At 43.1% G+C, this 15,145-nt stretch overlaps 1 protein-coding gene across 2 annotated transcripts in view; it reads left to right on the forward strand.

Moving 5' to 3' along the window:
• ryk (receptor like tyrosine kinase) overlaps positions 1–15,145 on the forward strand; it is a 44,862-nt gene that overhangs the window by 22,985 nt on the left and 6,732 nt on the right. The window contains exons 8-14 of one of the 2 annotated variants that reach the window (XM_080472719.1): positions 1,371–1,454; positions 3,320–3,445; positions 8,353–8,439; positions 9,734–9,803; positions 11,295–11,427; positions 13,479–13,588; positions 13,690–13,849. In XM_080472719.1, the coding sequence (XP_080328845.1) occupies positions 1,371–1,454; positions 3,320–3,445; positions 8,353–8,439; positions 9,734–9,803; positions 11,295–11,427; positions 13,479–13,588; positions 13,690–13,849 (770 nt within the window). The remainder of the gene's footprint in view (positions 1–1,370; positions 1,455–3,319; positions 3,446–8,352; positions 8,440–9,733; positions 9,804–11,294; positions 11,428–13,478; positions 13,589–13,689; positions 13,850–15,145) is intronic. The other variant, XM_080472720.1, reaches the window with a different exon arrangement.

Here is a 15,145-nt window from a genome sequence, read left to right on the forward strand (position 1 = left end):
TTGAACAGGCAGGCCGTGGTCAAGCCCCGAGTTAATGTGAATGAAGAAATACGGTGGGAAACCAGTGTGCCGTCTTATCACACAGTAAATGAATCTCAGCTGTGGCACATTTCCTTCAGAGGAGCTCTTTGTTAGTTGTTGGGGTGTCAGGTAGCAGCGGGCTTTGCTCTCTCAACAACTATTCCCTGTATTCACAGCAAGTAGAAATAGTCCAACATGCTTTCCACTTATCTAGATCTGTTAATTGTTCAAACTTAATCCCTTAATGACGGTAGAACCAAAGGAACGGGGGCATGAAACGTGACACTGCGACGTCATCATACAAGAAGTGTACCTTATTTGAAAGATATTTCGGTTTGCCAGAAGGATCTTGAATGGCCAAATGGTTTCCAACCAGGGGCCCGAGACCCCCATGAGGGCCGTACAGAGAACATGTGGGGGGGGGGGGTTGAGACTGTACCTCCCTTGTGTTTGTCAACATTAGATTTGCACACGATAAGGAAAACCACTATGAGAGGCTTTCTACAGTCTGAACCTGCCCTGGAAAACTGCTTGTTGCTTGTATTTTGTTTCTGCTTTTGTTTGTTGATGACAATGTGCTCGCGTTTGACTTGACATATCCACATCTTTTCCAAAAGGTAACGGGAAGGTTCCAGAAAAAAAATAAAGGAACTACTCTTCTTTTTTAAAGAGTGTGGCTTTGTAGGGGGCTCTCAACAAAAGAACCTCCTTGTGGAGGAGTACTTGTTAGTTCAGGTCAGCTGTGGATTAGCTGTCACAGTTGTTTGTGTGTATATATATATATATATATATATATATATATATATATATATATATATATATATAAATTTTAAAAAGAGGTAAACAAAAAAACTAAAAATCCTCCCAAATGGATACCATTGCAACCTTGATAATTTGTATTCAATACTTGTCCGGTTATTCCCTTGAGGTACAGATGTCCATATAAAACATGTGCTGAGTCTTTGCAGAGAGTAAAGTCGCCTGATTAAACAGGGACGACGTTCACCTTTCTCACACGTCGACTACATATTTGTGTCACTTTAAGCCACTGAGAAAGTACAGCGTCTTGTTTTCCAGTGTGATCAATCACTGCCCTCTGGAGGACACATTCTGCATCTCACAAATATTCTTGGAGCATTTTTTTGGCCCACTTATGTTTTGCTTATTGCGACAACACGCACCCCCTTCCAGCCACTGCTGCCAGCTACACCTCTGACGAGCGGACGAGCCGGTGGTTACTCGTCCACTCTTTCTTTGGTCCGGGTCGTGTTGTGATGTGTGCGAGCTACCCATCAAAACCACTTCTTTCTAACTTTCTCCTACCTTCCACTCCTGCTTCCTCTCATCAGACAATCACTCCGGTTCTGCACCCATACTCCAACTTGCTGCCACCTCCTTCCAAAACCCCGGCGCCCCCCCTCATGAAACCAAAAGTAAGTTCCTGTGTCTCTCTGCTCGTGACGCTTCAGCCGCTTTGTCTTTCTGCTGTACGTACTGCACTTTCCCTGTATATTGTTCATTCTTTCATGCTCCCTTATAACCAGCATTTAATCACTGCAATGTGGATACCCCCCACCCACCCCCACCCCCAGAAACTCACCGGCACAAGCCTCATTCTCTCAGCTTATGCATATCACCTGTTTTGTAATAACATTGTCCATCACCAACATCTACCAAAGTCTCTGTTGTGAGTCACACAGCTGGAAATAAACTGTGCTTGTTGTCATAGTTATTAACTCCTGTTCCCCAGAGCTGTGATTCTTAAATGGGGGGGGTGAGGCCGTCTCTTGATTTTAATGGGTGTACTGTCTTAAAAATAGATGAGTCCGTATTTAATTTATTTGTCACCAAACTACTGAGTTCAAGTGTTTACATTAGAAGTCTATCATTTATTCAATAGTATTAAAAAACAAAAAAACAAACACGACAATACTCTTTAAAAGGTGTCTGCAGTACACACAAAGATAAGCTTCTAAAGTTAAGCAGCAGTGGGAGGAAAAATGACGGCACATCAGGCTAAAGAGAAAGATGAATCCGTCAGAAGAATATGGTTTTATAGGAAATGGACAAAATTAGAGCTAAATGCTTCGTTTGTGGTGGAAAAACGGACAAATTCCATTTTGAAAATGCAAGCTGAAGCTGCAAACACCCTGACAGGGGTAAACCTAAAGAGTTTATCCTCAGAGATTCACAACTATTTTCTGTAATTGTACAGGGTGTGGCCGGGTGAACTGAACTGAATCTGTCGAAGTTGAATTCAAAGGACATTGTCTGGGCATCAAATGGAACTGACCTCTGTTTTTCGAACAAACCCTGATGCCTTTAAGTTAGATTTTCATTCAAGTGAGCCAAATCAAAGAAATGCAGCAAGTGACTGCAGAAAGTCTCTGACAGTTTCAATAAGTGTTCATCAGTGGCCTTGTCGTTCATTATGTTTTCTCTATGTGGCCCTCAGTGAAACGCTTGGACAGAACTAAGCTCAGAGGTGGCACTTACAGATCCTGCAGGAGATTACCAAAAGGAGAGGGTTTTTTTCTTCATTTTTCAAGACCTAGAACTTCAGCTGAAGCTCAGTGAATTCAATCTTTGGCCAACACCGATGAAAATAAATGGTGTTTGTAGTTTTGCCTCTTGGGGGCAGCAGTGATCTTCACTCTGTTACAGGGTACTTGCTGTTCATCTGAGTCAGCAGAGCCTGAGCTAAAGTCTCTTTTCACTTTCTCTGCAGCCCAGAATCTTGAAATGTGTGTTTTGGCTTCTTCTTCTCCTCTGGTCATAAATCTGCCTCACAACTCAAGTTTTTGTTAAAGAATAGAACACAACGGTCTCCTGGATGCTGACTGACCGTCAGTGACTCCTGTTTCTCTGCATTTAATCCAAGCGTTGTGCTTCAACAGGTGGAAGAGGCTATATTGAGTTATCACACAAGGTTTGCGCGAACTAACCGTGGAGTTTTTCATGGCACCTGTCTCGGTAACGCAGCAATTATGACCGTTTGTACATGAAGTGGTCATGAAAAAGAAGAGCCATAACCTGGAAAGTAGTTTAGATGCAACGCGCGTAAGGAACTGTGTGCGTAGTGCTGGAATTTTTCAAGTCCAGTCAAGGATTGCGCTCCTTTCAGAGCAAAGCTCTGCTGTCAAGAAGAAACACCAAGTGATTGACAGCAGAAGACTTGATGTTTGGTTTCTTGTATTAAGCCGGCGTAAAGTGAACCTGCTGCTCCGTGTGCAGGTGTTTTAATCAGACGTGAATGACGTGTGTCTTCAGTGCCAGTCTGTGCCTGTCTCTTCTACAGCTTACCCGTCGCTCCGCATCGAGAAGAATGACCTGCGGAGTGTCACCCTGATGGAAGCCAAAGCCAAAGTGAAAGACATCGCCATCTCCAGGGAGAGAGTCACACTGCGAGATGTTTTACATGAAGGTATTTGCCTCCCACGCTTCTGCTTTCCTTCTGCAATCAAAACTCTTCGTCTGTTTTTGTATTTGTCAGACGAGTCCCCCCTCCTACTGTGGTCCCACCAAGTCCCCACATCACCACCAAGTCAAACACAAATCCAGACTTTGACCTGTGCTGTCCAGACTCTGATCATGACATGTCAAGCGGTTAACATGGCGTCCCCACATATTGTTCTGGAGTCAACCTTGTATGTGAGCAGTGGTTTTCGGTGTTGGACACATTTTCTGTGGTCACACATGAAGCTGCAATACATTTTAGTGTGGTATTAACCACCCAGCCAAATTCAGATGCTTAAAACAATCAAGTTTATGAAATAAGGTCTTAAACTCCTGAGCTCATACTTTCTTTCCACACAAAAACAGCAGGAACATTTCATCAGATTTGTCTCACACGTCACAAACGTTGCATCAAAGATCATTTAAGCATTCAAACCTGAAAAATGTTCTGAAAAAATACTACTTCCTTTCACTCAGAGTTGCAGTGTAGGATATTTTTGATGCTTTTACTTATTTGCACCTACGCAAATGTGAAACCTGTGAAAGTTTATAACGTGCAGTAGGATGAGTCAAAAAGCCACAGGTTTGTATTGCAGATGAACCTCAAGCGTTTTCCATGATAAAACCTCTCAAGAAAAAAGATGCAGCAGCACAATAGATGGATTCTAACGATATTGAAAGAGAAGTTGATGAGGGGAAGACAAACTAAACATATCGGTCATTCAATTCAGTTCAAGCTTATTTATATAGCGCCAAACACAACATACAAAACTTATGAGACAGACTGTAGTTGAAATGGAGAGGTCTTAGACGTGCAAATCTGAATGAATGCACAGCGAGCAAAGAGAATGAGAAAGGATGGAATCGTGAAAGTGAAATGAAGGCAGTCTAACCCTAAAGAGGCTTTACTAGAAACTGACAAAGCTTCACCCTATAGTGAAGTTTTAAGCCTGATCCTAAAATTAAAAGACTGTGTCAGCCTCCCTAACAGAAACTGGGAGCTGCTTTCACATGAGAGGAGCCTGAGAGCTTGAAGACCTGCCTCCCGTTTTACTTTTAGAATCTCCTCCAATAAGCAACAGTCTGAGAACGAGCTGTTCTGAGGGGATAACTTGATGGTTCTCGATTTGTTCTCTGAAGGAAGGCTTTTAATCCTATTTTAGTTTTCATTAATGTGCTGTCCCCGGGAAACGTCCATTTGACCTTTTCATATTCGCCGCTAGCAGCCGCTCTCTTATTGTGCCGCAGGTTGACTTTGAAATTCGAACATGCTGATGCTCTTATAGCAGCAGCACAAAGGGTGGAAGTGCAGCATTTATGAGGCAGCAGTCATATCGGGCATGTGTGCTGCACATGTAGTAAAATATTTTAAAGTCATCGAGACAGAGGCTTCCTGATACTCTGACAGAGTGATCACTTCAAACGGTGCAAATGATGCACCGCTACTAATCAAAGGTGAGAGGAACAGCCAGCGGGACACCACAGTCTCAGCTATATCGGTGGATTTATTAACTTTTTCTTCATCATTAGTTTCAATATACGTACTTTCTACAGAATTCTGCTATCATAAATTCATGTTAGCGGTTTGTGGATTTATTGGGTTTAAATACATACATGCATACATACAGTCCTGAAATGCATGAGCGCATTACGCTGCACTCATGTTTTGGATTTTTATATAATGTTCTGCCTCCAAAGTATTTTAGAAATGAATGATAGAGCAGCCACGTATAATTCAGACCAAGCCTGTGTCAATAAGTGCATGCAATGTAAAGCTGTATTATATACACATGACTCTCCAGGGTTTTTCCCGTCATAAAAGCAGTTTTTAATGCAGCACCCAGAGGTTATATTGTTCACTTCTCAAAGTGCGTAAGCAACAAGTAACGCACCGGGCTGTGACGCACCCACCTGGTGAGTATATCGCAATCTGTGATTGTTGGGTTGATTGTGAAGTTCTATGCCGCTCAACTATAGAGCAGAGGGAAAACGGAACAGCTCCTTCTGTTTTGCTGGAATGGCGTTGGTTTTCAGGTTGTATGTTTGGCCTTTCAGGAGGTTATACATATTTGTCAATTAAAACCACTTTTTTTTGTGTTTTGCCACACAGTTAAATGTGGTTTAACCTTTAATTCTTGCACTTGTTGTTGTTATGAACACCTGGGAACTGCTGCTCATAATACATGAATCTGAGCTCGACTGTGGCTGCCGGGTCTGTCCGACAGGTATTAACCAGCAGGCTGTGTGGGATCGCTGAGGTCTTTACAGGTCTTAAATCTGACTTCACCTAGATTCCTGCAGCAGCTGTTGGGACTCGTGAGCTGAGACCATTCCATAGTTTTACAGTGATTCGAGGAAACTACAGATGTTCTAACTTCTCTCAAGCGAGGAAAACCCTACACACTTTATTTATTTCCCTCCGTTTTGTCATCCAGGTGATAAAATCTAATTCAGAAAAGCTTTCTTTCCCTTTATTTACAGCGGATTGTGTGTACACGTGAGGCAGCGACCTCTGAGCATGAACGCTGTCTTATTTTCCCCGCAGAGTGTGAGCATGCCTCATCAAATCAGTGTCACCAAGAACCTGCCAAGAACCCAAAATAGCAAAAGTTCATTCCTGCCGAGGCACATTACGGACTGACAAGAAGGCCTTAGACTGCAAAGTTTGAAATCTCTCTCTGGCTTTCTATCAGAGATAAACACAAGTGATTGAGCGTTCGGCTCGGCTCCATGCGCAGCCTCACTTTTTGACGCTGGCTGCTTTTTTGAGGCGACTCAGCAGCGTCGTGTTGTGAGTGACGGTACTGAACATGACCGTGCTTCACTTGCTGGAGATTTGCCCACATTGGGATTTGAGTACGGCTTGTGTTGAATGATGTAATAGTTACCCAAGGGCGAATACAACACAATGGAGGAGAGACGTGTGGGTGTTCTGTTTTTAAACTCCACTTAACGGCCTTCAATGGTTTACAATTGTTGCTTCAATTTGATATGTTGACATTGCTCCTTTCTTTTTTTTTGTAACTTAACTGATAACGACACTTGATGGCAGAAGCGCGAATTGTCACCGCTCACACTGGCCTTGGCTTACACATCTAATTAGTAAATAACAATTCTGCTGCATTTGCAGCCTGGACATCACTCTGACTCTCACCTTTACCCTTGCAACTGTTTACTGAGTTTTTACTGTCATACACGGACAGAAACGGAGAAGGAGACCAAGTGTGAGTGAGTGTCAGGATTTAGCGAATCGTCAGTGCCTGGGAAATGAGCACCAGAAATACAAAAGATGAATGGAAGTCTGCATAAAACTGTTTCAGAGGGCTATATTGTACTTTACATGTTGGCTGTGGTCAGAGCCACTATAATAAATACAGCCTTCTTCAGGTTTCAGCAAAATGATGAAATACAGTAGAACAGGAGAGCGTTTATGAAGAGTGATTAAAATTGACTACTTTACTACCCAAGATGACACTTTCCTTAGATTATCTACATCTGGCACTATTAGTGGCTATAATTTTCAAATAATTGCTACCAATTACTGAGGGTGAAAAGATTAAAGTCATAACTTTAAACTCAGTTGTTTACTACTCATTCCGAGTTGGTAGTACTCGTGTTTCCTATTTACTTGTGATTCCAGTTTTGGCCTTGGTTTACACGTCGTCATCTTTTAAAAACAAATTGGATTGGATACTACAGCTCTGTTACTGCTGTACACAGACTTCAATATCTAGATGAAGTTAAGATGTGGAATATTGTTGCTAGAATGTGGACGCAATCATCGTCATCTCTCGTTCTGTGGGCAGCAGCAGTGAATATTAATGTGTTTATCCACACAGGAGAAATTCAGGTCAATCATCTTTGAAGCAGGTGATCGTGCGGCTTATCAGAAATATTAAAGTAACTATCATGTATTCGACTATGTATGATTATATTTGACCATTTATTACTCGCTGAAATTGCTACGTACCTGCTCTATATGTCTGTATATAGGCGCAAAGTTTTGTGATGCACGTATTTAAACACTGGTGAGCTCCGTAGTTGTTCATCCTGAGTAGAGCATAGTAGCTATAAATTTTGCGGATGTAGTTTAACTGGGTATACTTAACAGTCGTCTGCAAGTACACAGTTTTGTCGTTGGCGGTTGTACGCTCCTGGAGCCCTCTGACGAGCCACTGGGAGCTCCGCAAGTTACCCACATACATCATGCCCTCCACACAGAACAGCAGGTTCAATATAAATATTACAAACACGGGAGACGAACCACCAAACTGAAGACGTACAAGGCCATGTCTGAGAGGGGTGAACTCGGGAGCGGCGCTCTGTTTTTGGGAGCCAGCAGGTCCAGACAGGCTTGATGAAGCAGGCGGAGGGCGGGAGGGAGACGCTTTAACACTAACCCTGTTGTTATGCCTCGTCTCCTTTCCTGTTGAAACATAAGGCAAGGTTAGCCCAGGGGCTCTGAGTTTTCTCTCTCTCTGTTTATGTGGATGGTTTATGTTCTGAAATGGCATTTTACCTCAAAAACATCCTGGAGCAATGCTGAGACAGTTTAGACAAAGGAGATGATGAACGCGCTCACTTGGCCTTTCCACATCGTTCGTGTTTCTGAATCCCTGTGAGTGGTGAAAGGGCTCTGTGAGCTGCACTGAGCTCCTCTCTTTCTGGCTCCTTTTGGAACGAGAGCCAAATGTGCCTAATTCCCGTTTAGAGACAAAGCGTTTTAGGCAGACGCCTGTCCACTTCTGTCCACTGATCAGCCAGGCATGAGGTGACATTTCCATGTTTGAATGAGTCTCCTCAGGCTCTCTGATTGCTGCCCTTTCCCTGAAATTATAATAAAAAAAAAAAACTAACTTTCTTGTCTTTCAATAGGCACATTTGGCCGCATCTTCCACGGCGTGCTGCTGGACGAAAAGGACCCCAGCAAGGAGAAGGAAGTTTTTGTGAAGACAGTAAAGGGTATGCATGTAACAATAACACAGTTTATGTACACACACACACACACACACACTCGCACGTACCGTAAAGTAAATAAAATAAATGTTATCAGGTCAAGTGTGCTGCACGCCAATCTCTCCTTGTCAATGTGCAACACCCAGTGTGTCTGCATGCTCTTATGCAACAGGTTACACAGAGGAAAATACACCGACTTGCACTGAAGTAACCCGATACTACACTTTCTTAGAAGCACGGCTTTGGGTTTCTGGTGCATGACAGCAGGCAACACACGCTGCAACTCAAATACCGTCCCTCATTTGTAATTCAACAGTTCTTCTGGCCAATATATATTACATTTCAGCTTCATCTGAACTTTGGGCTGACTTAGCTGAAATGGAGACACATTTTAAATGATGTTTGTTCTCAGCCACAACTAGAAAAGTCAAACTTTTGTTGGGAAATCCCACAAATAGAATCAAGTGTCGCTAATCACCTCCCTCTTTGATTAGAGGTAAAGTTATAATAAATCTTGTGATGTTAATGTTTTATATGTTGGGTTAGGGTTGTGTAGGTTCCTGTAGCATCCGGCCTTTCCAATAATAATTTATAGATATTGTCTGTAATCCGGTGACGAAAGTGCTCAGAAGCACAAACTCTATATTTATGGTTCAGTTTAACACAAGGATGATCACTGCTTGTTATTGAAAGTTGATTATGTCGCTAAAGTTCTAAGACTAAAATGGGAACGTCACTGTACTGGACCTGGGCCCCGACGGTGAGCGCCACTGATTGTTAACTATCAGAAATACAAGTTCTCTTTCTAATGGTGTGGTAAGATTGCGAACAGGCGCTGAAACTGGACAGGGAGAGTATTCACGCTGCAGGGTCGCATGCCAGCGGAGGGGGTTCAGTGTGCAGGACGACCATGTTCTTTGTTTAACTGCTTTCATCGGCGTTCTGTGCCAGCTGCCTTTTGACCCCTTCGTTCTCCCGTGTTTACTCAGGGAGGGGTGGATACCAGTCATGCGAACAATATCCTCATGCCAGTTTTTTTGGCTTTGTGAAACTCTCTACTTCCTCCTCACACGCCTCTTGGGAAAGGAACAATACATCTTTCCATAAGTACCAGACGATGGCAAAGCTGCAGACGCAGATTAAATGCTGGCACAAGTCTGGAGTTTCCTGACACATGACTGGCACCAGATACATTGTGCAATAAAAAAAAAGGAATTTCTCAGACACTCTTGAGGTTTAAAGTAATCTTAATTATCCAGTGTTTATTTTAATTGAGTTTCTGTGTGATAAACATTTTCAGATCATGCCTCTGAGGTGCAGGTGACCATGATGTTGACTGAAAGCTGCAAACTTCGAGGACTCCATCACAGGCAAGTGGATGCCTCCACAAATGATTGTTTTAGGCTTTTGCAAACGATTTATTTTCAGTTACTTCTGATATGTTTATATATATATATATATATATATATATATATATATATATGTAAATTAAAGTTGGGAAAGTTTCAGTCTGAGACTTGAAATATCGTCCAATTTTGCCATTGAACAGTTGGAACAGTACAGAATAATTCCCTCGGTTGTCTTTTAAATGTTTTGAAGAACACATTTTCTGACTTTAAAGAAAAGTATTAAATCAAATAACATTTTCACTTTTTAATGTAGCTCAGTCCTGGAGATGTCTGTCATTTTTAAAAAAAAAAAAAAATTTTTTATGTGTGTTTAGTGTTTAATGTTTCTATCACAGACTCATAGATTAACCAACACAGTAAATGTCCCTGCCTATGAAACTACGATTCAACTTTCAAAATTTTCAGTTATCAAAATAATTTAAATCAACAAAGAACAGAAAATGATGCAACATATATTCAGAGCCATATTGTCAGAGTGGGTTTGTAAAAACATGCATAATTCAACCGGAAATTATTTTTTTTGGGCCATTTTACTGTTTTGCACCAAAAAGTATCATTAAAATTGGCTATATGTTGAGATTGTAGTCATTTTTGGTAGTAATTTGGTTTTGTGAAAATATCAACATGTTCATCATGTATACTCTGTGCCACAAGAAAGAAAAACTACATTTTAAAAGTTATTTTATCAGTCTGGCCTACTTGAGATGAAATTGGGCTGTGTTATTATTATTATGACACCACTGCTGTAGACGTAGATTGATACCAAAAATCAAAAGTACAAAACAAAAAACAAAAAACCGTCCCAGCAGAAGTTGCTGCAGTCACTCAGCACCACACTGAAATCAAACCAGTTAAATTATGCTGTGATTGCCGTCTCTGAATACATTTCCTCACAATAAAATTTGTTGTAACATTTGTGATGATACTATCAGAATTTTAAAAAGTCCCGTTTGACTGTAATATTGATACCACCGGGAAGCACTATCAATCATTGACATGGTTTGGGGGGGGGGGATAAAAAATAAAGGGTTACAAAAACACACAAATACCAACGTGTCACACTGGAATTCAAACCACCACAGAGAGGACTTCAATAACTTCCAATGTAAAACTAAACTCGAAGCTCAGCGTCACTCAGAATGAATCCTTCGCTGCAAAATGACTGACATGTCGGCGAATTTCACCCCAAATGTCCTACAGCCGCGCAACCTTCTCTTCTTTATGTATGAAAAAGACGGTTGCCATGACAATCATCGACTTTCACACTTTGTTCAGTTTGTGCCGACAGTGATTTGGATGACCCTTGTCGACATGTTCCTTCACTTTCCTGGAAGACTTTGTTCACTCTTTCTTGTACACATGTAGAGTCAGCATAACAATGTGAAAGAAAGAAAGAAAAAAAAAAACAACAACTCCCACTCCCTTTGTCAATATATTTCTCTCTTCCTTCAGAAACCTGTTGCCAATAAGTCATGTGTGCACAGAGGATGGAGAGAAGCCCATGGTGCTGCTGCCCTTCATGGCTTGGGGCAATCTCAAGCTGTTCCTGCGGCAGTGCAAGCTGGCCGAGGCAAACAACCCACAGGTGAGGCTTCAGCTCGGCGTGCATCTGCTGTAACCTTCAGGTGTGCGATGTTAAACTATTAAGATAAGCGCCTGAGTGCATTTCGCGTATGGCACCGCACTGAGATGTTTATTAAAGTATTAAGATAAATCCACTTGAACTGGAAGGGGGTCAGGTTCCATACTGGTGTCAAGCTCAAAGAAGGTTTTGTGTGTTTGTGTGCAATCAAGTCCAGGTAACACCTTCTGTAGCTGCTGTTTACACTGTTATTAGAAGCACTGTTGATATAGTCATGAAGCCGTTGCTGAAGGTGCAGATTTTTACCTGCTATGTAAAGACAATCAGGCTTTTGTGCAGCTTCACCGGCGGGAGCCTTTGATGTGCCCGGCCAAATCCACAGCTACAGATCCAACCAATCAATCAGCTCCCGAAATACAGATGTAGCAAACACTGCGATCACAAGATGAAGCTTGCCACAGCCACTCGCATTCATCAAGACCTCTTTGTGAATTCTCAGGCACCTTTCTTCTTCCCCCACCAATTGAGTCGCGGCCTACTGGCAGGTAGTGGAGACAAGGACATAGTCATTAAGTTGTGCTCCTGCTATAAACATCGAGCTATAAATCAGCAGGGCTTCATCAGTCCGGGGGCAGGGGAAGCTTCCAGCGAAAAGCGCGGCGCTGCAGCGTGGCTCTTGTTTTGAAAGAGAACACCTGGTTTCGGAGGTGCAACTATGTTGGTGGAGGGTGACCTTTTCCTGAGTCGTCTTTCGTCTGCTCCACCCGTCGACGAGTGGGTTTCAGGTGTTTAGATGCTAAAATACAGAGAAAAAAGCACATCTAACTCTGCTTTGCATGACGGTGTTTGTCTTTTCTGCCACGCGGGATCGGAGGCGCTGCTGCGGCGTTCGTCTTTTTCTTCTGCGAGACGTTTTCTCCGACTCGCCGGTCCAGCGTAAATGACCGCTCCACAAGGTCTCCGTACAGCGCAAGCAGACTTGTTCCGGGATAAACTTGCACAAGACTTTGGCAGTTTCTGCATCATGTCCGATCACATCCAAGTTTCGCACCATTATTAAGCAACACCAATATTGTTATTTAATATTCGAGTACAAGGGTAACCTTTCACACAATGGACAGAAGTGTACAGTTGTTGTGTGCCGGCAGCTCTGACGCAGCAGCGCTCGCCCTGCCTGCAGTGACTTGCTGAGGTTACGCACATGTTTACCAACTTAGTTTAGCAGAGAAACGTCTCGCACTTTGGCATTCCAGCGTGCGTCAGTTAGATTATCGCCGTAACTGTTGTCGGTATGGAAGGGAAAGACACTTTATTGAATGCCTCCTCCAGGCAACCGGTGTTTGTTAGTAACAAGTCGTCTTTCACACCACACTTCTCTTTCCTATAAAGAGAAGTCATTACATTTGTCCAGAAACACTTTATGAAACTGTGTTCATCAATAAACGTGACATTGCCAAACAAGATGATTTGAATTGGGATCAGGTCTCCTCCGGAGCTTCCAGATCAGGTGTAAATGATTAGTACCTGGCCGATGAGTGACAAGGTGAAACCTGTCTTGATAAAAACTCACATTTAGGCTTGCCTTTGCTGAAGCGCGTGCTGGCATCCCGCCAGGCCTTCGGGAGAAAGCTTGTGGATGATTATGAGCTGACGAGTCGTTTGGAAAGATTTGAAATAAGTGATCCCACTGTGATGAAAATCCCTTTGAAACCTGTGTCACATACGCACGTCTTCCCAGCAGCTTTGAATGCAAAAAGATGTCAACACCAGAATTGGAAAGAACATCCTGTACTCTGATCTAATGCGAATGTCTCATATGATCTGATAATAGCGGCATATGGTAAACTGGGATTATTTTAAAAAGCTGGCTGTTACAGCTGAAATGTTCACATTTACAAACCAGAATGTTTTTGTCTTACTCAGGTTTGACCCAGAATGGAACCGTTTTCCCACAGAGGACCAGTTCGACTTGAGTCACATCGGCCGTGCTGTCCTGACCTCACACCCTCCTCTTTTTAATTTTGTTTCTTTCCTTCTCGCCCGTTTCCTTGCAGGCGATCTCTCAGCAAGACTTGGTCTACATGGCCATCCAGATTGCGTGCGGAATGAGCTACCTGGCTCGCAGGGAGGTCATCCACAAAGACCTGGCCGCTCGAAACTGTGTGTGAGTGTCCCCGGCCTCCTCCTGTGTCCTCGCACCTCACCGGGTCTGGAGCGGAATCGCTCAAAACTTAACGACGATGACTTTTCCCTCCCGACAAACAGCATTGACGACAACATGCAGGTGAAGATTACAGACAATGCCCTCGCTCGGGATCTCTTCCCTATGGATTACCACTGTCTGGGGGACAATGAGAACCGGCCGGTCCGCTGGATGGCTCTGGAAAGTTTGCTCAACAACGACTTCTCCAGTGCAAGTGATGTGGTAAGAAATAAGGCTTTAAAGTTTACACAAGGCCAACTGTGTATCTGAGGAGTACAAATCCTGTCTGTTAACTTCAGGTCATAGATGAGTGCCTATTTCAAATGGTGAGCGTATCAGAGATGTTTTACAAAATGGTTTAAAAGTACCGGGCTTGTGTTTTGTCTAAAGACGTAAATATTCAACGTGCTGGAAAATGTCAGTGTAACCTTAAAAGCATAGCAAACGAGGTTTTTAGAGGTTTAAAACCAGGAATCCAATGTGAAGTCATTATATCGACATGTAATATTTTCAGGTGAGATTACCACAGAAGACAAGCCATTTAAATGTGTATGTCAGTGCCGGAAAAGTAGATGGATGTACTTTTTGAACACAGAGAACATTCAAATCTCCTTTAGCTTTTTATAACTTCTTCCCTGACTTGTCACTGACCCTCATACATGTTCAGGAGGCGTGATAAAGAGAATTCAGGAAATGGCACCAATTGTACTCGATCCATTCTTAGACACTCGATCGAAGTGTCAAGTCAAGAGGAAGGGAGGTTCAATGCCGCTTCTTCGCCATTTCCTGTCCCAGGACCGCTGGGCGGGGGCAGTGGAGTCGTGCGGGAAGCTTAACAGATCCTCAGAGACAACACGGGCAGACACCAGCCAGACACAACCCCGCCCCCCACAACCCACCCCCGCATTCCTCTAGTGGTCACACTGCTTTCATGGCAATCGTGGCTCCTGCGGCGCACAGGCCTGGCATCAACAGCAACCTGAACTCTCAGAGGAGTCCGGACAAGAACCCAGAGCATCGTCAGTGTCCCGCTGCTACGCACATAAATATCAGAGGTTCTGCACATCAGATAAAGAGTTTCTACAAATCAGTACGTTTCAGACTTCTTGTGGATGTTGGCAGTGTTGATGTGGGAACAGGGTGGATTACCGTGCAGAAGAAACCTTCACAGCACCTCGCCCTCTGTTCTTAATCAGCCGCTGCACTTCCCCGTGAGGTCCAGTGTCACCCCGTCACAGACAGTCACCCCGCACGACAGACAGTTGTTGTTTTCAGGGAGTTTCCATTGTGTTGTGCTCCTTTGTTATCGTCAGGATGGTGTGGGCTGCCCTGTTACACTCTAAGATTAAAAACCTGAGCAGGATTCCCACGACACTTACTGCCAGTGTCTTATTTAAAAATGTCAGGTTAATAATGAGAAAACTTGACAGAAATTGAGGAAATGCCTCTTTTCTTACATCTTTAACATAACATCCATGCTGCTGTTTATACTTTAAGTCTGTTAACACAAATTTTGAT

This window comes from Lipophrys pholis (assembly GCF_963383615.2).
Source record: "Lipophrys pholis genome assembly, chromosome: 10".
NCBI classification, from domain to species: domain Eukaryota; kingdom Metazoa; phylum Chordata; class Actinopteri; order Blenniiformes; family Blenniidae; genus Lipophrys; species Lipophrys pholis.